Below are 26,124 nucleotides of genomic sequence, written 5' to 3' on the forward strand. Positions count from 1 at the left end.
ATGGCTTTCCAGGTGACAGCCTTGGGGATTATTTCCGAGTGGGGAGTCCATTGCCCGCAGAGCTCACGCACCTAACAAGGCTGTGCCTTCCTCCGGCTGATGGCAGTGGGAGTCACCAAAACTGAACTGAGGTCCCGGCAAACCTCAGATCCCTGGGTGACTTCAGTGAGGATGTGACCTGGGCCAGAGTGCTATATGCTTCCAGCTTTGAGGATGTCACTGATCTCTGCTGTCCCCTCCGGGACAGGGTGACTGGTGTCCTCCCTTTCATTTTTGTTTTTGGGGGTTTTTGGGAATGGGGTTTGCTGGCAGGTGCTCTACCACTTGAGCCACTCTCCCGCCCCTCTTTGCTTTCATGCTTTTGAAGATAGGGTACTGTGTTTTTACACAGGTCATCCTGAACTGCCATCCTCCCATTTATACCTGCCTGGTTTTTGGGTTGTTTATCCTTTTTTAGGCAGGGTCTTGCTATATAGCCCAAGCTGGACTCAAACTCGAGATCCTCCTTGCTCAGCCTCTCGAGCACTGGGATTACAGGCATGCACTCCAGGCCTGGTTTGGGATGACTGGTTTTTTCTTCACTGCTGGATGATAACAGGTCAAGGTCAGAGGCTTCCACTGGGTCTTCCTCACTATCACAGCTCTGTGGGCCCCACCTAGGTCCCCTGCCTCCAGGTGCCCCCACTCCCACAGGAGGTCCACAGCCTGTCCCCACTGGCTGTGGCGTGTCGATGAGAGTTTATGACGAGCTGTCTGGGAGGAAAAGCTCTGAGTGCAGCAATGCCAGCTCCTAGGGTGTAAATGCAGGGTCGCCAGGTCCACGCCGCGTCGCGAGGGCGCTGAGCAGGAGGTGGAAAGGCGGCGAGGACAGCCAGGCTTTATCTGCGCTGCGCTCGGCTGCGGTGGCGATGCAGCGCAGACTAGCGGCGGCCGTCAGAATTGCACGCTGGAAGCTCCTGGCCCGAAGCACAAATGGAGCCTGGGCGCGCGGTGGTCCCTCTGCCACCCGCGGGGAGATGCCTCCTTGCTGCTCCCAGCTGTTGGTGGTGGCTGGCAGCCCTGTGTCCCCCGGGTGCTCCCTCCTGTCTCTGCCTCGGTTGTCACAGACCATCTTGTTTCTGCCCGTCCTCCCTTTGTCTCCTCCTTTTCTTATAAGGACATGGAACATACAGGGTTAGGGCCCACTCTAATGACCCCATCTTTGTTGGTGCAGGAGTCTGAGATCAGAGCCTCCCACCTGCTAGGCACGTGCTCTGCCCTTGAGCCACGCCCCTCGCTCTTTTTACTACGGTTTCTTTTTCACGTACATCTCCAACCTTATCTTAAATAATCGTTTGGGGGGACACAGTTCAACACATTAAAAATGGTTGGAAAATCCGGGCACAGTCGTTCACGCCTATAATCTCAGTTACTCAGGAAGCAGAGGCGCATAGATACTAGCAACGTGTGGTAGAATAGCCAGACTGAGTTTTGAATACTTAGTATCTTGCATAGAAACTTAATTGCAAGCTTGCATTTCATTTTCAAATGCCTTTATTTAATAAGTGACACATGGCCGGGTGTCGGTGGCTCACATCTGCAATCCTAGGTGCCGGGATGCTGAGATGCGGGGAAGTGGGGATCGTGGTTTGAGGCTAGCCCAGGGAGGCCAATTCAGGCAAATAGTTCCTGTGAACCCCATCTCCAAAATAACCAGAGCAGAATGGACTGGAGGTGTGGCTTAAGTGGTAGAGCGTCTGCTTCTCAATCTCGAAGCCCTGAGTTCCAACCACAATCCCACCAAAACAAAAAAAAAAAGTGAGGCATAAAATTTCTGAGAATTTCACGACTGTTTAAGGCAGCTGGCGTACACCGAAGTCGTGGGTGCCTTTGGGAAGTCACTATGAACGCACTGTCCTTCCGCATAGGGACCCAGCCCTTCCGTGTGGGGGAACTGAGTGGGGTCTTCCGACCCCTCCGCCATCATCCTGCTTCTGGATCCCTCCAGCTGTGCAATTCACAGTCCCCATCTGCAGCGCATGGATCCCGCCCCTGGGAGCTCTGCTTTCTACGAAGATCGCCATTGGTCCCTGGAGGACACGCCCACTGGCCGCCGTCCAATCGTGAAGCTCGCTGCAGTGACGGCCTCCACCTCCTCCTGGTGCTCCTGCCACCAGCTGCCTGTGTCATCTGGGGCACCCAGCAGGCCTGCTGCCATCAGGGATCAGTGCACAGGTGCTGTCAGCCCCCAGCCCTGGCCTGCGGTCGGATCCCCGCGTCATCAGGACGCTGGGAAAGGCACTCGCTGGTCACTCCTGGTCCTCTACCAACCAGAGCATCGTTGTCACAGGGGGCCACACAGTGACATGTGTTCACAGCATTGGGTCACAGATCCATGCTGGCCGTCCTTAGCCTTTTAAAAGAGTCTGCCGTTTACACTGCATGCCTGTATTCCACGCATGTTAGCCACATCTGTGTTCTGTTATGTGACACCCTCTATGACAGGAGGATTTCCCCATTTTAATAACCCCCCCTCTTTTTTGTGATACTGGGGACTGAACCTGGGTCTTGTGTATGCGCTGCAAATACTCTGAAACTGAGTTAAACCCCCAGGCCTTTTAAAGTTTTTGAGCCAGGGTCTAGCTAAGTTGCCCAGGTTAGCTTTGAACTCCCTAATGTAACCTTGAATTTGTGATTCCCCTGTCTCAGCCTCTGGGGAGCTGGGATTACAGGCGTGCACCACTGGTCCTGGTGAATTGCCCCTTACATACTGTCGTGGATTTGAGTACGCACCTGTGCCCAGGCTCCTCCCAGGCCGCGGGTGGGCTCTATCCTTATCTTCCCCGTGGTCATTAAGTTTTGTAAAATTAGCAAAATAAAACATTTTTCCATCCTGTTTCTTCCAAGGAGCTCCTGAGTTGTATAAGCCAGAGAGAAGCCTGCTCACCCTTTACCTACGCCAGCTGACACCCCAGGACAGAAGATGGAAACCATGAGGCAAAATTCCTACCAAGTCCTGTCCCAAGGCAGGTGCTGTGGATGCTGCTGGTGGCTTCCTCCGTCCTCCAGGCCTCTGGCTCCTTTCAGCACTTTGCTCCACAGTCCCCCGGTGCAGGTGTTCTGGACATTGTCACACACGGACCTCCCTGCAGCCTTGCCAAGCCTCAGATCCTTCTCAGGGTGGAAGAGGGTATGGGACAAAGGACCCGATCGTATTAAAATGCAGTTATCAGAATATTTTTACTGTATGAAGTAGTGACTTACATGCTTCTTCGTTAAGGCATAGAATGAAGTCACCCTGGCTGCTCTAGTGACTCTGGTCACTTCCAAGTACAGGTGAGCATGAGGGGTTTCACCATTGACAGGAAAATGTCTTTGAGGTCTTGGGTGACAACTACTAGGTCAGGTAACAGTTATAAGGTCTGCTGACACCATTGTGCCTGTGGCCTGCATTGTGACAGGTGTGTGGCAGCTGGAATGGTGGTCCCATAGATGTCCTAATGCCTGACCTTGTGAATGTGTGACCTTACATGGCAGAAGGACATGTAGATGTGACTCAGGGAGGGTGGAGGGCAGGTCCTACACTGTCCAGTGCAGTCACAGAGCCTGATCTGAGCACCAGGAAGGTCAGCTTCCACACTAGGAGGTGTGACAAGGGGGACAGGCATGTGTAGGGGGGAAGGAGGGATGGAGCTGAGGGATGCAGGAGCCTATAGCAGTTGAAACAGACAGGAAGCAGCTCTGCCCTGAGGCTCCTGAGGGGACTAGCCCTGATCACAGCTGGATTTTCTATTTCTCACCTTTGGAACATCTGTGTTTTCAACTTACAGGGTGTTTTTGTTGTCTGTTCTTTTAAAAAATTATATTGTGGCTGGGTGTAGGTAGCTCATGCCTGTAATCTTAGCTACTCAGGAGGCAAAGACCAGGAGGATTGAGATTCAAAGCCAACTAGGGCAAATTGTCGGCTAGACCCTATCTGGAAAAAACCCTTCACAAGAAAGGGCTGGTGGAGAGGCTCAAGGTGTGGGTCCTGAGTTCAAACCCCAGTACTGCACACACACACACACACACACACACACACACTTACTTCTTTCCTAATACTTTCTGTTGCAACTGGAAGGCAAAGGACAAGAGTGTCCAACTGTCCCCAGCCCTAGAGCAAAATGAAGAAGAATCTAGAAGGAAAAAGACAGGAAATTGTAGAGAACTAAGCTGGCCAATGATGAGGGAAGTCTGACCTGGAAGTGGTAGATGACCTAAGAGAGGTTTTATGTCATTTCATGTGGTAAGTTGACAAATGACACACCAGAAGCTATCTATGTTTAGCTGGGTGCAGTGGTACACACCTGTAATCCCAGAACTTGGGAGGATGAGGCAGGAAGATTGAGATTGTGAGGCCAGAGAGGGATTTCAAGATGAGTCTGTGCTACATGGTGAGTTCCTATCTCAAAAAACAGGGGATGAGTAGGGTGTTTGTGGCTCATGCCTGTAATTCCAGCTACTCAGGAAGCAGCGATCAGGAGGATTGCAGTTCAAAGCCAACCCAGGCAAAAAAAAAGTCTGGTGGAGTGGCTCAAGGTGTAGGCCCTGAGTTCAAACCCCAGCACCACAAAGAAAAAAAGGAAGGAAGGAAGGGAGGGAGGGAGGGAGGGAGGGAGGGAGGGAGGGAGGAGGAAGGAAGGAAGGAAGGAAGGAAGGAAGGAAGGAAGGAAGGAAGGAAGGAAGGAAGGAAGGAAGGAAGGAAGGAAGGAAGGAAGGAAGACTTTTATAAAGGAAAGATCAGGCAAACTCCAGCTTAACCTAATCAGCTAAAAGGAAGACGAATGAATGTTCCTCCTGCTGTCCCAAGGGCGCGAGCCACCTCTGACTTATTCTTGGGAAAAATGTTTACCCTGAACAAGAAGAAAGAAAACAAATCAGGCAAAATAGAGCAGCTGCCTTGGACTCTTCAAAAATGTCAATGTCACAAAGAATAAAGCAAAACAAGCAGGCTATAGAACAATTCCAGACCAAAGGAGAGAAGGGGACACTGACAACTAACTGCAGTGCACAATCATTGATTAAATCAGATCCGGGATTTTAAATACATACTTAAATATATTGACAAATAAAATTTGTACATTTGCAGGGCACCAGTGGCTCACACCTGTGATCCTAAATACTCAAGAGCCAGAAATCAGGAGGATCACAGTTTGAAGCCAGGCTGGGCAAAGAGTGAGACCCTATCTTGAAAAACAGGGCTGGTAGAGTGGCTCAAGGTGTAGTCCATGAGTTCAAACCCCAGTGCCACCAAAAAAAAGAGAGAAGTTGGACTCAAACAATATGCATATGCATATATATATAAATGACACAGAGAAACCTGTTAATCTATACAAGTATTATGAATTAATTTTTTGTGGTACTGGGGTTTGAACACAGGGCCTACACCTGTTTGAACACAGCCACTCCACAAGCCCTTTTTTGTGAAGGGTTTTTCGAGGTAGGGTCTCTCAAACTATTTGCCCAAGCTGGCTTTGAACCATGATCCTCCTGATCTCTGCCTCCTGAGTAGCTAGGATTACAGGCAAGCGCCCAGCTATGAATTAATTTTAAAATAACAATAATTGTATTTTTGGTGCAACGTGTATCTCAGAATACAGATACACTGTGAAATGGCAAAATTGAGCTAATTCACATATGCACGACCTTACAACCTTCTCACTTTTTGATAGTGAGGACAATTCAAATCTATTCTCCCGGCATTTTCTTTTTCTTTTTTTTGGTGATACTAGGGTTTTGAACTCAAGGCCTTGAGCATGCTAAGCAAGTGCTCTACCACTTGAGCCACACCTCCAGCCCTTTTTTGCTTTTGGGTTATTTTTTGGATAGGGTCTTTCGTTTTTGCTCAGGTCAGCCTCAGACCTTGATCCTCCTCTGTCCACCTCCTAAGTAACTTGGATTACAGGCATGCACCACCGTGTACAGATTTAGGCATTTTCTTTCTTTTTTGGTGGTTCTGGGGCTTGAACTCAGGACCTCACACTTGCTAGGCAGGCCCTATACCACTTGAGACACTCCCTCAGCCCTTTTTGCTTCAGCTATTTTTCAAATTCGGTCTCATGTTTTTGCGCTGCTGATTTGGACTGCGACCCTCCTGCTTTACAACCCCCATGTATGTGCGATGACAGGCACGCACCACCACAAACAGCATCTATTGGCTGAGATGGGGTCTCACTAACTTTTTGCTTGTGACCAGCCTTGATCCCATCTCTGCCTCCTGAGTAGCAGGGATTTTTATTGCGTGTGTGCACTGCCATGCTCCACTTTAATCATTTTTAAATGCACAGTACATTGTTACTAACTATAGTCAAATGGCTCGCAGAAGGTCTCTTGACTCATTGCTCCTGTCACACTGACTTTCGTTCCCTTTTACCACCCTCTCTCTAGTCACCAACCCCACCCAGACCCTGCTAACTGCCATGCTACCCTACAACTTGAACAAAATATCAGAAATATTGTGATTCTTCCACTTACTTTCATGTGGGAGAGAGAGAAAGAGAGAGGGAGGAAAACCCTTGGCAAGTGTAGCAGAAGGCGACATGGTTCATTGTTCTACTGCAATTTTTTGCAGATGTGACACTTTTCAAAATAAATAATTGGGAAAGAATCAATTATTTCAGTAAGACGCATTTCTCATAATTTGAACAATTCTAAGGGGTTTTTTTTCTGCTCCTCAGACTGTCAGCCAGGGCTACATTCATTCAGCACCTACTGAATGCCAAGTGTGTGCCAGACTTTGTTCCTGCCACTGAATGAACAAAACACCCAAAGCCCACGGGCTCACAGGACTGGCGTTCTGGTGAAAAACGCTCCTCAGCTGACAGCTCTTTCTTTTCCCACACCTGTGCCCTCACCACCTGGCCACAGCTGTAGCAGAAATGCTGGTTGCCTGGGCTCTATCCATTCTCCAGCTTTCCTTAGCAACAGCGTCCTGACCTAACGACAGGTGGCAATACGCCCAGGTAAAGATATCTCCCAGCTTCCTTTGCAGCTAGAACAGCTAAGGAAAAAAAAATTCACATCATTGGGTGGATGGAGCTTCCAGAAAAGCTTCTGAAAGGGATGAGTAGATAATAAGGGTCCTTTGTGCCCTTTTCACCTCCCTAATAATTTTTGCTTTGAATATGGATGTGATGGTTGGAGTTCCAGCAGTCACAGTGACTCAAGAGATGAAATTAACACAGGAGTCTGCATACCCAGATGAACTGAGCAGAAGTAGCTTGGATTTCTGCTGATATGTGGAACTGCAACACTACCCCAGCATCTGGACTTGTTGTACATGGGAGAAAAATTAATTTCCATTTTACAGCAAGTTTCAGTCCTAGCAGTCAAATCAAGAACACCAACTAACCAACCAGAGGTGACGGCAAAAACAATCATGATGCCACTCTTTATTGACTGCTGTCTACATGAAAGAATGACTCAAGAATTTGGGCCAGGCATGGTGGTGCATGTCTGTAATCCCAGCACTGGGGAGCCAGAGGTAAGAGGGTCTTGAGTTCAAGACCAACCTGGGGTACATAATGATACCCTGTTTTGAAAAAAAATTTTGTATGCAATAACTTATCTAATCCTAGCAACAGCCCAATGAGATGGATTAATATAGTGGGTATTTTATAGGTGAGGACAGTGAGATGCAGAGCAGCTGAGTTAGCTGGCCCAGGTCACACAGCTACCAGTGCTGTAGCCAGGCTATGAACCCATCTATCTAATGCCAAAGGCCACTCTAACAACAGACTCTATTGCCTTCCACCAAAAGGGACACTCCCAGCAGTGCAGAGCACTTACCTGGGTGACCCTGATAAAACGCACCTCTTAAAAACCCCACGTGGTCTCCTCTCGCATTGAGCATGACTTGGTCCTGTCCCTGGCTTTGGCCAATGCTATATTGATACACACAGACTTAATAAATGTTTGTGTTTTGGGGCATGAGCTCTTGTAAACACTCTCCTCGCCACACGAGGAAACCCAAATCAATACTGAGTGATAAAGGAACACAAGGGAAGAGCAGCACAAGAGCTGGGAGAGTGGCTCAAGTGGGAGAGCAGCTGCCCAGCAAGCGTGAGGCCCTGAGTTCAATCCCCAGTACCACAAAAAAGAAAGAAAGAAAGAAAAACTTCACTACTTTGGACTGGAGGTGAGGCTCAAGTGGTAGAGAGCCTGCTTTGCAAGCATGAAGCCCTGAGTTCAAGCCCCAGTCCCACCAAAAACAACAACAACAACAACAAATAGGAAAGAGCAGCTCACCATGTGACCATCCCGACTGACCAGGTCCTGAGAAGCCCCTCCGATGATCACAGCCCCATGGAAAGCACAAGAGATACAGGTCAGGTATGATGGAGCACACCTGTAATCCCAGCTATTCGGGAGGTGGAGGCAAGTTTGAGGAAACCCAAGCAAAGGTAGGGAGACCCTGTCTCAAAAAGAATATACAGGTCAGGTTATGCATATGTGAATTAGCTCAATTTTCCCATTTCACAATGCATACACATGTTGTACCAAAAATACAATTTTTATTATTTTAAAATTAATCCATAGCTGGGTGCCAAGTGTGTAATCCTAGCTACTCAGGAGGCAGAGATCAGGAGCATCTTGGTTCAAAGCCAGCCTGGACAAATAGTTCTTGAGACCCTATCTTTAAAAAAACCCTTTACAAAAAAGGGCTGGTGGAGTGGTTCAAGGCAAAGGCCCTGAGTTCAAGGACCAGTACTGCAAAAAAAAAAAAAAAAGAAACCGTAGGGCTGAGGGCACGGCTCAAGTGGTAGAGCATCTGCTTGCATGTGAGAGGCCCTGGGTTGAATCTGGACGAGGGGGAGGGAAAGGGGGAGGAGAGGGAGGAGGAGGACCCCTTTCATCCACCATGTTTTGGGGCCACTTACCCTCTCTCAGTAGATAGCTGCAGCAGGTAGGCAAGGACACAGGAAGTGACCAGAGGAATCGTACAGAGAAGAGACGAGTTGTTCTGGAACACTTGGTTCTGCTGTAGGAGATTTATAAAGAAGAGAAATGTATTTCTCACAGTTCTACAAGCTGGGAAGTCCAAGATCAAGACGTGGGCACATCGAGAAGGCTTTTGCTTCATCTTCCCACTGTGGAAGGCTGAAGGGCAAGAGGGCAACCAAACTGGATACCTCCCAGAGCTTCTCTACAACGCCTGGCATTAGAAGACATCACTGTCATAAAACACCTAGCAGAAGAACCTTAGGTGGAAGGATTTATTTCGCTCATGGCTTCAGAGGATTCAGCCCATCATGGCAGGAGAGAAGAGCATCTCCCCTTATGGTGCCAGGAAGAGAGGGAGAGCTCACCTGCACCCTTTGGCTTCCTCCTTTTCCTCCTGTTCTACCCCAGCCATGGGACCGTAGCACCCACATTCAGGGTGGATCTCCCCTGCTAATCCTCTCCAGAAACACCCTTCACAGGCACACTAGGAGGTGTGCTTTATGAATTTTCTAGGCATTTCACAATCCAATCAAGTCAACAGTCAAGATGAACCATCACACCAGTGCCAGTGGCTCACGCCTGTAATCCTAGCTACTTGGGAGGCTGAGATCAGGAGGATCACAGTTTGAGGCCAGCCCAGGCAAATAATTTATAAGACCCCCATCTCCAAAATAACCAGAGCAAAATGGACTGGAGGTGTGGCTCAAGCAGTAGAATGCTTGCTTTGCAAATGCAAAGTCCTGAGTTCAAACCCCAGTCCCACCAAAACAATTTTTTAAAGAGCAACCATCACAGCTGGGGGCGTGGCTCAAGGGACAGACAACCGCCTAGCTCTGAGTTCAAACCCCAGCCACCCCTAAAATAATTAACCATCATGAGCCTCTAATCCAAATCATGAGGAAGAGCCCTGATCGTCTAAGGACTGCTTGAAGGCCCCAGCTCTTACTAGGATGACCTTAGCAATGACTGAATTGGAAGGGGACACACTCAGACCATTCAAGGGTTCATTGAAGCCTGGTGTGCTGTACACCCAGGAGGAGCCAGGGAGAGGGGGAGAGAGAAATCAAAATGCCCCAGGGATCAGTGATCCAGGGGCTGACATTCTGATTCTAGAAGTTTCCATCCCAGGTGCAATGACACCAGACTCAGGAGCTGCAGAGGTGGCCTTGGACCTGGGGATCAGCACTTCCTGGTTGTGGAGGCTTTGCCAAGTCATTTCACTTGGGTGAGCATCATTCTTTCAGTCTCCAGTTCCTATCCTAAAATCCCAGAAAATGCACTCAACTAAAATGACAGCAAGTAGACACCGCCTGGGTGTTCAAGGGTGTCAAGGTTTGTGGGCGATGTCTATGAAATTCATGCTGCTCCTGGTGTAGAAATCGTAGCAAGACAGGTATGCAACATGGCAGTTTGCACAGGTTCAGGTGTCCAGGTATGCCATGAAAGCCTAATCCAGGGGTTTCTGAGGCAGGCTTTGCAGATGGCGTGAAATCCACAGTCTGTTGATTTCAGTAAAGGTGACGATCCTCCAGAGTCAGCTGAATGTCTCAAAATCAAAGCTAGGATTTCCTTGAGAGAAAAAAAAATCTCTCTGTGGATTTCATAAGCCAGTACCTACCATCTCTCTGTCTGTGTCTCTCTCCTTTCAATATACGTAATAATTTTTTCTTTTCTTTTCCTTTTTTTTTTTTTTTTTTTGGCTCTGGGGTTTTGAACCCAGGGTTTCATGCTTGCTAGGCAGGTGCCCTGCCATTTGAGCCACTCGGCCAGACCAATTTTTTTAAAAACTGGTCCTTTTTATTTGGTACAATCTGACTAATACACTTAATAAAAATATAAAAGAGGCCAGGTGTCGGTGGCTGACGCGTGTAATCCCAGCTACTCAGGAAGCAGAGATCAGGAAGATTGAGATTCGAAGCCAGCCTGGGAAAATAGTTTGCAAGACCCTATCTTGAAAAAACCCTTCAGAAAAAATAGGGCTGGTGGAGTGGCTCAAGGTGTAGGCCCTGAGTTCAAACCCCAGCACTGCAGAAGAAAGAAAGAGGAAGAGGAAGGGAGGGAGGGAGGAAGAGAGAGGGAGAGAGGGAGAGAGAGAGAAAGAAAGGAAGGAAGGAAGGAAGGAAGGAAGGAAGAAAGAAAGAAAGAAAGAAAGAAAGAAAGAAAGAAAGAAAGAAAGAAAGAAAGAAAGAAAGAAAGAAAGAAAGAAAGAAAAGAAAGAAAGAAAGGGACCAGTTGGTGTTGTGCATGCTTGCAATCCCAACCACTCAGGAGACAGGAGGAGCACAATTCAGGCTGGCCCAGGGCAAAACCACAATATCCTATCTGAAAAGTAAAAGAAAAAGGGTTGCGGGAGTGGCTCAAGTGGTAGATCAACTGCCTAGCAAGCACAATGTCCTGAGTGCAAAACCTCAGTACCGCCAGAGCGAGAGAGAGAGAGAGAGAGAGAGAGAGAGAGAGAGAGAGAGAGAGAGAAGAAAAGATAAAACAGGTACTGGTATAGAACTGGTTTAGCAGAGGATGAAGTGAGGAAGCAAGTTGTGCAAGTGTTCAGGGGAAGAGCCTTTCCGGTGGCAGGAGCTACAGGTGCAAAACCCTGAGACAGATGGTGCTACCATGTGGATGAGGTTGAAGTCTGTCCCCAGAGGGCCATGTGTTGGAAGCTTGGGCTCCGACATAGCAGTGACGAGGTGGAGCAACCATTAAGAAGGAAATCCAGAGGGAGGCAATGAGCCCATAGGGTGCTCAGGAGGATCAGTGCTAGCAGCGAGTCAGTTGTCTGGAGAGCAGGTCGTTTTAAAGCAACTCTACCCTGTGCACTTGGTCCTTTCTGCACAGCGCTGTTTCCCCACCCCCATTTCTTTGCCAAGGGGACTCTCACCTGATGTCAGACAGATGGGGCTGCCTATTTTGGACTTTCAGGCTCTGAAACTGTGGGCTAAATGAACTGCTATTCTTGAGCTGGGCATGGTAAAACACAACTGTAATCCCAGCACTTGGGAGGCTGAGGCAGGAGGACGATGAGTTTGGGGCCAGTCTGGGCTACATAGTGAGTCCCAGGCCAGCTGGGGTACATGGTAAGACCCTGTCAGCACTAGGTTTTGAACTCTGGGCTTTACACTTGCTAGGCAGGCGCTGTACCACTTAAGCCACTCTGCTGACCCTTTTTGCTCTGGTTATTTTGGAGATAGGGTCTTGCTTTTTGCTTCAGCCAGGCTGGACCACAGTCCTCCTCTTGTATACTTCTGATGTAGCTGGGGTAACAGGCATGTGCCACCACACCCAGGTTTTTCTCTTAACTTGGGGTCTCAAAAACTTTTTTGCCTGGGCTGGCCTGGAACCACAATCTCTCCATATAGCTAGGATGACAGGCTTGTGACAGCACTCCCAGATGTTGGTTCAGATGAGGTTTCACAAATTCCCTGCTTCCCTGAGCTGCCCTCAAACCTTGATCTTACTCATCTTGGCCTCTCACATAGCTTGGATTACAGTCTTGAACCACCAGACCTGGCTAAAACCTCTATTATTTATCAAGTACTCAGACTCAGGGATTTTGTTATAGTACAGAATATGGACTGACACAGATAGTATAGATGACATGAGTCATTTGCATTGACACATATACTGATAGCTGTGTCTATCCAAGTCTAAACAGGAGATAGATAGAGACCACACAGTAGGCTCAACAGAGACGTAAATAAAACAAATTATTAAGGAATTTTAAATGACTACAAAAGGACACCCTGGGGCTGGGAAAGAGTGACCAAGGGAGGACAGACTTGGAAGGGGTGCTCGGAACTCCACCACTGGATCATAGTCACGAGGAAACAGTTCTCTGGGTGTAGGCAAGCCAAGGCTGGTGTAGGGGTGCCCAGAGAGAGTCGGGGTGCTGCAGAGGTGCACACAGAACTAAGACCTTAAAGATGACATTCTTTGCAGGAGCCCTGGGCACTTCCATGTGCCGGGGGAGCCAGGATGAGGACTGGGTCACCAGCTCCCTGGCAGCCAGCCCTGTGTCCTCACCTCAGCAAGCACATGCCTGGGGCTGGGGAGAGGACATGAAAACAGTGAGAGACCAGCAGGGAGCGACCCAGGCCCCCAGATGCACTGCTGTCACCAAAGCAAGAGAGAAAGCTCACAGGGGCCAAATGATAGAGAAAGCTGTCCCCTACCTTAATGGGGACCCCAGGAAACCAGAGGAGACCAAACAATGGAGAGAAAACACTTAAAAGAAGCCTGGCAGGCAAGTGGCCCCTCCTCCTTCAGTGTCCCTCCAGCACCCTCTGCTGGCCAGGCTGACCGCGGTTCTAGAGGCGAAGAGAAACACAACAGGACCCTCTGTATCCATGTGTGGATTCAAGCCGCTGCGGCTGAAAACATTTTCCAAAAGCAAAACTTGAATTTTTTTTCTTGAAATAAAATCTTGATACACAATCCGAACTGGCCTTGATCTTAAAATCCTCCTGCCTCAGACTCCTGAATGCTGGGATTACAGACGTGCGGTACCATGCCCGGCAAAATGAGTATTTTCAAGGGCACGGAGCACTATGCAGAATGCACGTGGGTGAGGTGATATGTGGGCCCACCCTGCTGTAGCTGCCTGCCAGGCACAGGTTCTCTGTCCTGTGAGCACTGTACGTTTTGTACCTTGCTCATCTACTGTGTGTTCGGGTCATTCAAACATGTCTAGACTTGCTTTCCTTGTCATTATTATCTAAACAGTACAGTGTGACAACTATCTATGTAGAAATCACACTGCCTTAGGTATTTTATGTAATCTAGAATTATTAGAGAAAATGTAGAGATTATATGCAAATATTGCGTGCTTTTATATGAAGGACTTAAGCTTGGTGGCGGTGACTCATGCTTGTAATCCTAGCTACTCAGGAGGCAGAGATCAGGCAAATAGTTCTCAAGACCCTATCTTGAAAACACTGTCACAAAAAAGGGCTGGTGGAGGTGGCTCAAGGTGTAGGCCCTGGGTTCAAGACCAAGAATTGCAAAAAAAAAAAAAAAAAAGTGAACCACATAGGGAGGCAAAAATAGGAGGATCGAGGCTTGAGGCCAGCTTAGCCAAAAGTTAGTTAGACCCTATCTCAAAAAATAAACCAGGTATAGAGGTATATGCCTGCAATCCCAGCTCCTGTGGAGGCAGATGTAGGAAGATGGCAGGGAGAGGGAGATGAAGAGGCAGGGAGTAAGATGCATCATTCAGAGGTGACCCACCTTCCTCCAGATAGGCCCCACCTCCCAGCTACGCTGTCAACTTATGAATCTGTCCAGGGATGACTCCACTGATGACGTCAGAGCCCTCAGGACCCAATCGCTTCCCCCAACCCTTCCAGCTGGCAACCGAGACTTTCACACAGGAGCCTTTTGAGGGACACTTCACATCCAAACCACACCACCACGAGAAATGCAAACACACCTTCTTGTACACCAATGTTCATAGCAGCATTTTTCATAGTAAACGGAAACAACCTGAAAGTCCATCCACTGTGGCCAGATTAAAAAACTGTACCCATGCAATGGAATCATTAGTGTTTGGTTATAAGAAGCAATGAAAGCCAGGCGTGGTGGTGCACACCTGTAATCCCAGTACTTGGGGGGCTGAGACAGGAGAACCCAGAGTTTGAGAACAGCTTGGGACTACATCATGAGACCTTGTCTCAAAAAAATGATGGTAACAATAATGAATTTTTTTTAAAAGCAAGTCACACCAGGCACCCGTGACTCATGCCTGACATCCTAGCTACTTAGGAGGCTGAGATCCAGAGGATCAAGGTTTGAGGACAGCCTGGGCAAATAGTTCTTCGAGACCCTATCTGGAAAAACCCTTCACAAAAATAAGACTGGTGGAGTGGCTCAAGGTGAAGGCCCTGAGTTCAAGCCCCAGTACCACAAAAAAGAGGAGGAAGAAGAAGAAGAAGAAGAAGTCATGAGGCCACCGAGGAGCGAGGGGCAGAGTGAAGAGTAGGCCTGAGGGCCCAGGCCTCAAAGGACCTTTTCAGGCATCCAGGGTGTTGGACTTTCTTCCAGGCAGAATGAGAGCCGTGGGGAATTGTGAGTGGAAGGAAATGTAATCTCTAAGCAGGAAACAGAGCGGAAAGGGAGCTGGGGTGACTGGGAGGAGGCACTGTGACTGTCAGGTAGAAGGTGGTGTGGACAGTGGGGAGAAGTGGGTAAATTTGGAGAGACTTTGAAAGTACAGGGCTGGGGCCAAGCATGGTTGTACACGCTTGCAATCCCAGCACTCAGGTGGCGGAGGCAGTAGGATTGAGCTATATAGGGACACCATGTCTTAAAACAACATAAATTTTACATGTAATAAAGTGAAGAAAAGAAAAAAGATGCTTTTTAAAGTGACAGGATGATAAATTAATAATTTTTTTAAATAGAGTACAGTCACTAGGATTTGCTGCTGAATTCAAAATGATATAGTGTGTGAGCGTGGGTATGTTGAGTGTGTGTGGATGTGAGTGTGTGAATGGGGTTTTTTTGTGGTACTGTGATTTGAACACAGGGCCTACACCTTGGGCCACACCACCAGCACTTTTTTTGTGAGGGGTTTTTTAAGTTAGGGTCTCTCAAACTATTTCCCCAGGGCTGGTCTTGAACCGCACTCCTCCTGAGTAGCTGGGATTACAGGCGTGAGCCACCAGCGTCTGACTAAGGGTGTAAATGTGCATGGGAGTGTGCAACTGTGTTAGTGTGAGTGGGCATGACGGTGTAAGATTGTGAGTGGGCATGAGTGTGCAGGTGTAAATTGTATTAGAATTGTGACTGTGATGGCGTAAGGGTGTGTGAGTGTGTGTGAAAGTGCAAGTGTGTTTGTGAGTGTGTGTGGGTGTCTGTGTGAGTGTGTGTGATGTCTGTGAGTGTGCGTGGGTGTCTGTGTGAGTGTGCGTGATATCTGTGTGTGTGTGGATGTCTGTGAGTGTGCGTGGGTGTCTGTGTGAGTGTGTGTGATATCTGTGAGTGTGTGTGGATGTCTGTGAGTGAGTGTGCGTGGGTGTCTGTCTGTGTGAGTGTGTGTGATGTCTGTCTGTGAGTGTGTGTGATGTCTGTCTGTGAGTGTGTGTGGATGTCTGTGAGTGCGTGTGCGTGGGTGTCTGTGTGATCGTAAGTGTGAGTGTGGGTATGAATGAGTGTGAGTGTGTGTGATGTCTGTGAGTGTGTGTGGATGTCTGTGTGCGTGTGTGTGATGTCTGTCTGTGAGTGTGTGTGGATGTCTGTCTGTGAGTGTGCATGGATGTCTGTGTGATCGTAAGTGTGAGTGTGGGTATGAATGAATGTGAGTGTGTGTGATGTCTGTGTGAGTGTGTGATGTCTGTGAGTGTGTGTGATGTCTGTCTGTGAGTGAGTGTGCGTGGGTGTCTGTCTGTGTGAGTGTGTGTGATGTCTGTGAGTGTGTGTGGATGTCTGTGAGTGAGTGTGCGTGGGTGTCTGTGTGAGTGTGTGTGTGATGTCTGTCTGTGATTGTGCATGGATGTCTGTGAGTGTGCATGGATGTCTGTGTGATCATAAGTGTGAGTGTGGGCATGAATGAGTGTGAGTGTGTGTGTGAGTGCATGTGAGTGCGTGAACGAGCCGGGGGTGGTTTGATGGCTACAGCGGAGCCTCCATTTCATCCATGGGGACACAGGGACACCCTGCACGGGTGTCATGGGCGGCTGCATATTCGTGGGTATAATGCATGAGACCTAGTCACTGTCATCATTATTTAGTATGTGGTGTGTGAGACAAGTCATCTAAACCCATCATCTTTGTTCTGGCACCCCCCCAAAACTCCTACATGTGTACCCTAAGATTCCAAGGAAGGCCTCCTCCATGCCACAACTTCTTTAAAAACATCTACCTCCTTATTTGTACTTCCACATCGCTGGAAAAGACGGGTGACTCAGGGCAACTTCCTCTCCTCCCACCACCGCGAGGGTTCTGAGGATTTTCCACTCGAGATCGCTCTCTTTAGAGAGAGAAATGAGCTCTAGCTCGAGCCCAACCTCCTGTGCCCTCCCCTGGCTGTCACCCACCTGTCCTCCCCAGCCTTGCCTCGGGGGTTGTGTCTGCTCCACTGGCATCACCAGAGTTCGTCCCCCTGCCACTCCGTGGGTTCACATCCCTCCTCAGGAACTCTGAGGACGTCAACATCTGGGCTGTTCTAGAGGCTCCGTGGGCCCCATCATTATCCTCTGTCCTCAACTTGCCGGAGCATCGGCGTCAACTGGAGGCCTTGTTAAAGCACAGATTGCTGCATCCCAACCCCGGGATTTAGTGGCTCAGAGAATTTTCATTTCCTTTGTTTGGTTTTGGCGGTACTGGAGTTTGAACTCAGGGCCTTGCACTTGCTAAGCAGGAGCTTTAGCTATTTTTCAGATAGGTTCTCCCAAGTTTCCCCGAGTCAGCTGGGGCCTCGGGCATGCCAACCAGCTTGTTGGCATGGAGGGAAGAGAGAAGGAGAGGGGGAGGCAGGAAGGAGGGAGAGAAGAGAGGGAGAAAGGCAGGGGAAGGAAGGAGGGAAGGAAGAAGGAGGGAAGGAATGTGGGTGGGAAAGAGAGGAGGGAGAGAAGGGGGAGAGGAAGGAGGAAACGAAGGAAAGAAGTGTGGGAGGGAGGAAGGAAGGAAAGAAGAGAAGGAGGGAGGGAAGGGAAGGAGGGAAGAAGAGAGGGAAGGGGAAAGGAGGAAAGGGGGAGGGGGAGAATGGAGGAGAGAAGAAAGGGGGAAAGGGGAGGGAAGGAGGAGGGAAGAAGGGGAGGAGGGAAGGAAGGAGGGAGGAAAGGAAGAGGAAAGGGCAGGGAAGGAGGTAGAGAAGGAAGGGAGAAGAGGAGAGGGAAGGGAGGAAAGGGGGCAGGGGGAGGGAAGGGGGAGGGAAGGAAAAAATGGAGTGTCAGGTCCTATCCCACACCTACTGCTTCAGAAATCTACCTTTTAACACATGCGAATTATGCCGGAGTCAAAGCTGGAGAAAGTCTGGCTTCAGTGCCAGTGGTGTTCCTAACTGAGATTCAAAGATTTGAAAGAGGAAACCCCCTTCCTGAGCTCCCGGTTTCCTCATCTGGAAAATGGCAGAGACATATGGCAATCACTGGATCATAGTAAGGATTATGGGAACAGAGTGCATCACAGTGCCTGGCAAGGACTCGCTCCAAGGACATGCGTGTTACTTTTGTCATCATTCTTTCTTTCTTTCTTTCTTTCTTTCTTTCTTTCTTTCTTTCTTTCTTTCTTTTGGTGCTGGGCATTGAACCCAGGCCCTTGCACTTGTTAGGCAAGCACTTGCCCACTTGAGCTGTGCCCCCAATCATTATAATTATTAGCTTGAAACTTGAGATCCTCCTTCCTCTGTCTCCCAAATTCTGGGATTACAGGCATACACCACCATGCCCAGTTTATGGATGAGTCAGCATCTTACTGTGGTAGATACAAAGCTTGGAAGTGAGGAAATAACCAGGGATGACTTGGAGATTAATTTAATTGATTTGGTAGTGGATTCTGAGTCAGAGGAAGAAGAGGAAATTGGAATGACAAAGACTACTTCCCAGACTAAGAAAAAACAGACCTTATATGAACTTAAAGAAATTGCTTTTAGTTACTTGATTTGGGACTCTGAGAAGAAAAAGTTGGTAAAACGTCATATGGTAAACAAAACCCAGGAGAAAGTGAAAACACCCATACCCAGAAATCAAGGAATTGGTACACCTTGTCTGACCTTATATTTAGCTTCTCCCACAAAATCACTAGAGATAAGTAATGGTGAAAATAAAAAGCATTCATGTACAAATGCAAGTGCTCCATCAGGAATCACTCCGTTTTTAAGGCAAACAGAGAAGGAGAGATACAAGACTTTGCAATTAGAAGAGCTAACATCCAAAGAAGCAGACTTAATCCAGGAAACAGAAGAAAACTTTAGGAGAGGTGTGATCTGTGTCTTGAGAGAAATCCAAGAGGAGGTTGGAAAAATAAAATATTGCAATCTCCGTGTCTTGGATATTAAAAATTCAATAGATGATCTCTATAACACTTTGGGCATACTTGAAATGAAAATGAATGGTCTAGAAGAACAAATGGAAGAATTCTCTAATGATACAATGCAAATGGCCAAGCAGATAATCAATAAAGAAAGGCTAAGAGATAGAGAGGACAGATTCAGAAGCGCCAACATCCGTTTGATAGGAATTCCAGAAAAAGATAACAAAGAGAATGAAGCAGAGGACATAATTAAGGAAATAATTGAAGAAAACTTTCCAGAGTTAAAGAAAGATTCAGATCTTGAAGTTGTCAGTGCTAACCGAATACCCAGTACAATTGATGAAAACAGACTCACTCCTAGACATATCTTGGTAAAGTTTTGGAACTCTAGTGATAAACATAAAATCATAAAGACTTCCAGAGAGAGAAAAGAGATAACCTACAGAGGAACCAGAATCAGATTGACAGCCGACTTATCATTGGGTACCTTGGATGCTAGAAGTCAATGGGCCAATATCATAAAAGTTCTGAAAGAAGAAGGCTTTCAACCTCGAATCCTGTATCCAGCCAAATTGGCATTCAATTTTGAGGGTAAGACAAAGGTATTTTTTGATATTGAAGAATTCAGGAAGTTTATTTCTTGTGTACCCTCTTTGAAAGAATTACTAGAGAATACACTTTAGTTATTTAGGATGCTTCCTCCTACCAAAACATCCAAGAAAAATTCAAGTACACCTGAAAAATGAGAACTCCTGTCCTTAACGGTGGACAACCAACAGCTTACTTGGAGATGAAGGGAAGGAACTGTTAGGCTGATCAAGTTAAAGGGTGTATTTTAAAATTTTAATGGCAACCATTCTAGCTTGCATAGGAGTAAACTTTCTATCTTGTCACTGTAACTGTAGATGGGAAAATGGAAACACACAGGGGAAAGGTTCCAGATAAATTGGAATAGAAAAACTGCAGCAAGTGCGGGGTCTGAGCTCAATCCCTAGTACCACTGGTGGGGGAAGCAAAGTCTGCATGCATCAAGAGGAGGAAATTTCATAATGCAAATTTCAGGATGTGAACCTCTGCATTAAAACTTGTATTAGAATATGAAAAAAAAAAAAAAAAAGAGAGGTGCATGTGAGTGTGTGTGTGCGTGTGTGTAGCCAGGCATGGTGTGACATGCCTGTAATCCCAGCACTTGTGAGGTGTAGGCAGAGGGATCACGAATTCAGGAGGATTTTGAGGCAGGAGGATTGCTAACAATAGCTAAGTAAATGTTATGTAAATTGTTATTCTAGTGCATTATAGATAGATCGGGACCACCATGCACCTTATTTTTCTAATCTAAGGTTGGTTGAATCTGTCTTGTGGAGGGGCTCATTTCAGGGCTCTTGGCAAGAGAGATGTACATTTCCATAACTACAGAAAGTTCTCAATAGTGCTGATTAATCTAGGTACCAATACCCCACTATCCCACACATACAGATGCCTTAGCTTCAGTCCCTCCCAAAGCCTACCCTGCCTGATCCAAGGTACAAGTGTTTGATTTGGGGAATGCCTCCCACAAATCAGTGGGAAAATGGAGGCTGAAAGAGCAAAAAGCCAAGAAGTGGTGTAGTCTGGTGCAGAATGAGGTGTTTATAGGATACTTGCCCATCTGTGAGAATGAGCACCCCCTGAAATGTTGCTCCCCATGCCCCTCACTTGCCTTTAAAAGATACATAAATCACATGGAAGTTGGGCATGGTGGTACACACCTATAATCCCAGCTACTTGGGAGGCAGAAGTAGGAAGATCCCTGTGCGAGGCTGGTCCTAGGAAAACATGAGATTCTAGCTGAAAAAATAAACTAAATGAGAAAGGGTTTGGGGCGTGGTTCAAGTGGTAGCTCTCTTGTTTTTAGCAAGTGCCAGGCCCTGAGTTCAAATCCCAGTACCAAAAATGAATGAAATTACAGAGACTGCACCTCAGAGTTGACCCACGGAGGAACAGGGAAGCTGCAGTGTTTACCCCTGGCATCCGATCCTCCCTGTTTGGGGGATGCTCCAGAGGAATCAGTCCTGGGACTTCCAGTCTGCTGTGCACAACCACTGTAGGAAGGCCTCAGACTCAGCAGGAGAAGCAGGAAAAGGGAGAGGCACGGGGGGGGGGGGGGGATGCTGTCAGTGTGGGGGGCTGCCCACCGTAGCCACCAGTGAGTGCAAAAGTAAGCCTACAGAATGTGGTAGGAGGCCACCAGCTGCTGTGCTACAGAATATTCTAGAAAATCTCCCACACGGGGACAGGTGTGAGCCTTATGGTGATCTGGAGCTGGAGACGAGGCTGAGTGTCCATCTCTGGGGGAGGAGGCAAAGCAAAGGCGCTGTAGGCGTGTCCTGGAATACAACGCAGCCCTTAGAACCAGGGAACTGGATGTCCACAGATCTCAGAAATGGGCGTTAAGCTAAAAAAAAACAAAAAAAAAAGAAGAAGTAGATTTATAGCATCATCTCATTTATGTAAATTGGAAACACACATACATAAAATCACAAATCATAAAGATGAATCTTTGTAGCTATGACAAACGCACTAAAGTGAGCATCTGGGAGGGTGAGGACTAATTGGAGGTGGGAGAGGAATGAAACCTTAGAAGTGTCTTTTTTTTTTTTGGCCATACTGGGGTCTGAACTCAGGGCTTCGTGCTTGTGGGGTAGGCACGCTTACCACTTGAAGCCACTCCACCAGCCCTTTTGTTTTTATTTAGTTCTTGAGACAGAGTCTCACTACTCTCTTTTCCTGGGATTGTCTCAAAGTCACTATCCTCCTGCCTCTGCTTCTGAGTAGCTGGGACACAGGTGTATGACAGCCAAGCCTGACCCTTAGAAGGTCTTTTATGAGCCAATTGTGATTCTGTGTGAGTCTTGGTCTGAAGAGGTTAATACCATTCTGCACCTAAGGACTAAGAAGAATTAAAGAAACCAAATATACAAACTTGTCAGAGTAATTTGTACCTGCTATACAGGTGTTGTTAACTTGGGAGTGACAATAGCAGAGCAAACCAAGTATAGCAGTGCACACCTATAACCCCTGCACTTGGGAGGCAGAGGCAGGAGGATAGAGAGTTCAAACCAGCCTGGGCTACATAGCAAGACCCTGTCTCAAATAAATGAATAAATTCATACACAAATAAATAAATAAGTGACTCAGGAGTGGTTGCTCACGCCTGCAATTCTAGTTACTTGGGAGGCTGAGATCAGAAGGATCAAGATTTGAGGCCAGCCCAGACAAACGTTCACAAGACTCCCATCTCTAAAGTAACCAGAGCAAACTGGACTGGATGTATGGCTCAAGCAGTAGAGAGCCTCCTTGGCAGGTGCAAAAACCCAGTCCCACCAAAACAAACAAAAAAGTAACAACTGAACAAATGACTGTCTATCCATAGCTATAGGAAAGGAGATTTATTATGGGAATTTCTTATTGGGTCACCATAACAGACCTTCTGCAAACTAGAGACCAAGGGAGGCTGGTGGCTTGGCTCCATCCCAGTCCAAAGTCCTGAGCGCCCCAACCCTGGAACCCTGGTGGCCAAGGGCAGGAGAAGCATGCTCTAGCTTGGCAGATAGGTGCAACTGTCCTCCTCCTTGTGGTCCCATGGGCACCCTCAGCTGATGGGAGGTCATTGCTTCCATTGAGTGACAGTGGCTCCTTCTTCTTCTGCCCATTGACTCGTGTGCCAATCTCTGCAAGAAACATCCTGGCCGTGGTGTTTTACCAGGTACCTGGGCACCCCTTCAAGTTCACACCATACGATAGCCATCGCAGTCAGAACAATTACTCACTGCGGTGTAGTAAGCGTGAAAGAAGCTCGGGGAACATCACACCTGCCAATCAGGCAGCCTTATCCACCCAAACTCCAGTCCCTGCCACTGGGAGTGTCCTGCCAGCTCCCTGTCTCTCCACAGTTCCCCAGTCACCCTCTTTTAGGACAGCCTAAAAAAGATTGACTTCCCAGGCTGTTGGAATTGCGTTTCAGTTTCTCTTTCCTTCCTGGTCCAATTCAGAGAACCTGGCCGCACCCATGTCTACTCACTTACCTGTACCAGGGACTGTCTCTACCCTTGTGTGGCTGTTTGAAAAGTGCTTTCAGTCCTTCGTGAGTGTAAAATGTGCAAAACTCCTTTCCGTCTTTCCTTTTGGCTTTAAATACATCACCAGAAACTGGATACGTAACCCAGCTTAAGAGGCAGAGCCATGGAGCCCTGACAGCTCTCTGCTCAGGTCATAGCTGCAGAACGGTTCTTGGTGCTGGTGGCCATGCTGATTGACTTGGCCAGCGCAGGCCCTGTCCCCCTTCTACATCCACTACTATCAAGGACTGCCTCATTGTCAGCTTCCAATCTCTGTCGCCACGGGAGCGGGAAGCCTTCAAGAAAGCCAAGGATGCTTTGGTGAGTGTCCGATACTATTGTGGGCTAACCTCCACCCCACCTCCCTGCAGTGGGCTAACCTCTGCCCTCCTATGGGCTAGCTTCTAGCCTTCCAGCCACCGCCAACTTCTAGCCTTTGTGGCTATGAGTTCAACCCAAGCCCTCCTGCCAGCCCTCCTTTTTTTTTTTTTTTTTTTGGTGGTACTGGAATTTGAACTCAGGGCCTCATGCTTGCTAGGCAGGTGCTCTACCACTTGAGCCCCTCCACCAGCCCTGTTTTGAGTTGGGTATTTTCAAGATAGGGTCTCTCAAACTATTTGCCCCAGCTAGCTTTGAACCTCAATCCTCCTGATCTCACCTCTTGAGTAGCTAGGATTACAAGTAAGCCACTGGCTTCTGGCTCCTTCTTCATTCTGTAGCTGTGAGTTAGACTCCAATCCTTCCTTGTGGGCTAACCTGCACCCTTGCTTTTTAGGAATTGCCACTTCAAAAGAATATCACATGTAGTTCACGACTTTTCCCCATGGCCTGGAAACTGCCACAGCTGCAGGTGAGCTAGAAGTCAGGCCACTCTTGCATTTGCAATGTCCCTCCACACCCCCCACCCCAGCTCCTTAAGTGACCCTCTTCCCCCTCTTCATCTCATTTCCCTACCTGTATCACTCCCCTGTGTCCCTCACATCTCTCTCTCTCTCTCTCTCTCTCTCCCCCCCCAACCCCCACCCCAGGCTGTCCTTACCATTCTCCTGCTTCAGTCAGCCAAGTGCTGGGATTATAGATGTGTGCTATGACACCTGGCTCATCTCTCTTCTTTTCCATCCCATATGTCTGTCCTCCACCTGTGCCCCTATCCTGTTCTTCTCCCTGCCTGCTCTGCACATGGGTTCTCTCTCTTTCCTATTCTCTTCTCACTGTCCCTGTCCCCTACCCTGCCACCCTCTAGGATCCCTGGAGTCCCCTTTTACTTGTTCAACCTCTGTCTCCTCCCTCTCTTTCCTGTTTGCATCCTCTTCACTCTTCCCCATGTGCCCCAGCACCTGTCTCCCTCTCACCCACCATCACCTGCCCTCCTCCACCATGCTGGCTCCCTGATCCTCACTTACCTGCGCCTTCTTGCCCATCTTTCCTCACTTGCTCCCCTGCCTGTTCTTTCACACCTCTCCTCAGGTGTAGGAGCGCCCCGTGGCCATCCAGGCTGAGCTGGCCCTGACACTGAACATCCTGGAAAATGTGGCTGACCCAGCCTTGGGAGACATTCTGGACCAGCCGCTTCACACACTGCATCACATCCACTCCCAGCTCCAGTCCTGTGTGAGTCCTGGGTTCCTGGCCATACACAGGGTGGGCTTTGACCACCTGTCTGTCCCCTGTGTCCCAGGCCTGGCCTCTCACCACACCCTGCTCTGCCCACAGGCCCTGGCTCAGCCCACAGCAGGCCCCAGGCCCCACAGCCGCCACCTGTCCCACTTGCTGCACCCCCTCCAGGAAGCCGTGGAGAAGGTGAGTGACAAGTAGCAGGAGGGGACAGATGTGTGCAACACTCACAGTCAAGAGCACAGGCAGCTCTGAGTCATCCCTGTCCTCCACAGGAGTCCACCGGCTGCCTCCAGGCCTCTGTCACCTTCAACCTCTTCCGCCTCCTCACCGGGGACCTGAACTGTGTCACCAGTGGGGACCTGTGCATGGGGGACCTGAGCCCATCCAGCCCAGCTCACACCTGAGCCCTGTTTATATATTAGGCCCCACCCAGCCTTAAATTAACTCCTCCCTCCCCTACTAGACTCCCCTGGACTCAGGACCAGGGCTGAGTTGATTTTTCTACTTTTATATATACAACGTGTGAAAATAAACAGCAGGGAGCTGGACACTTGTGTGACACATGAGTCTTGTGTAACTGTGGGTGTGACAGTGTGGATGTCTGTGTGGTGCAGGCAAGACTCGAGACTGGTTGCCTAAATTGGTATGTGCCTGACTTCTGAGACCATTTGTTCAGGTGAGTGTGTCCCAAACCCAAGGCTAGCCAAAGCTGCCTCATGGTGCATATTCATGCACTGTTGCAAGCACAAACATGAGGGTTCATGAACACGTTTGTTTCTCTCTCTGTCTCTCTGTCTCTCCCTGTCTGTGTGAAAACCATCTCTCTTTTCCATGTGTACCTCGGCCACAGGGGTCTATTTCATTCAGGATGCTATGTCCTATCAGTCAGATAGGACAACTCAAATGGCCAAACTAAAAATGAGTTTATAATTACACATAAGAAAAAGTCAGTTGGCAAGGCTGTTCTGAGACTGGTTAAGTCATTCATTCACTAATGCCCTTGCACCTGAGTGCCAGTGGCTCATGCCTATAATCCTAACTACCCAAGAGGCAGAGATCAGGAGGATGTCGAAGCCAGCCCCAGGCAAATAGTTCTCGAGACTCTATCTAAAAAAATGCCCATCACAAAAAAGGGCTGGTGGAGTGGCTCAAGTGTTAGAGCACCTGCGTAGCAAGTATGAGGCCCTGAATTCAAACCCCAGTACCACCAAAATAATAATAATAATAATAATAATAATGATAATAATGATGTCCTTGGGGAATCTGTCTACACACAACAGAGACACCTACACACCTAGTTTATCCCAGCCCTATTTACTCTAACCAAGCTGTACAATTAGCCTAGGTGCCCTACAATCAAAGAATGAATAAAGAAAATGTGGGTACACACACATGCACACACACACATGCAATGGAGTATTAACAAAATTATGCCATTTTCAGGACAATGAATGGAACCAGAAATTGTATTAAGTGAAATAAG

The 26,124-nt window shown here is 48.1% G+C and overlaps 1 protein-coding gene across 1 annotated transcript; it reads left to right on the forward strand.

The window, feature by feature from the left end:
* Nucleotides 1-2,018: 2,018 nt before the first annotated feature.
* LOC109681984 (interferon lambda-2-like) lies at nt 2,019-25,045 on the forward strand. The gene is given in 8 exon segments (XM_074058630.1): nt 2,019-2,214; nt 22,563-22,672; nt 23,176-23,245; nt 23,248-23,345; nt 23,800-23,874; nt 24,492-24,635; nt 24,738-24,824; nt 24,914-25,045. Coding segments are annotated over 8 exon segments (912 nt in total).
* The last annotated feature ends 1,079 nt before the right edge of the window (nt 25,046-26,124 follow it).

The sequence above is a fragment of the Castor canadensis genome, chromosome 16 (assembly GCF_047511655.1).
Source record: "Castor canadensis chromosome 16, mCasCan1.hap1v2, whole genome shotgun sequence".
In the NCBI taxonomy this organism is placed as follows: Eukaryota; Metazoa; Chordata; class Mammalia; order Rodentia; family Castoridae; genus Castor; species Castor canadensis.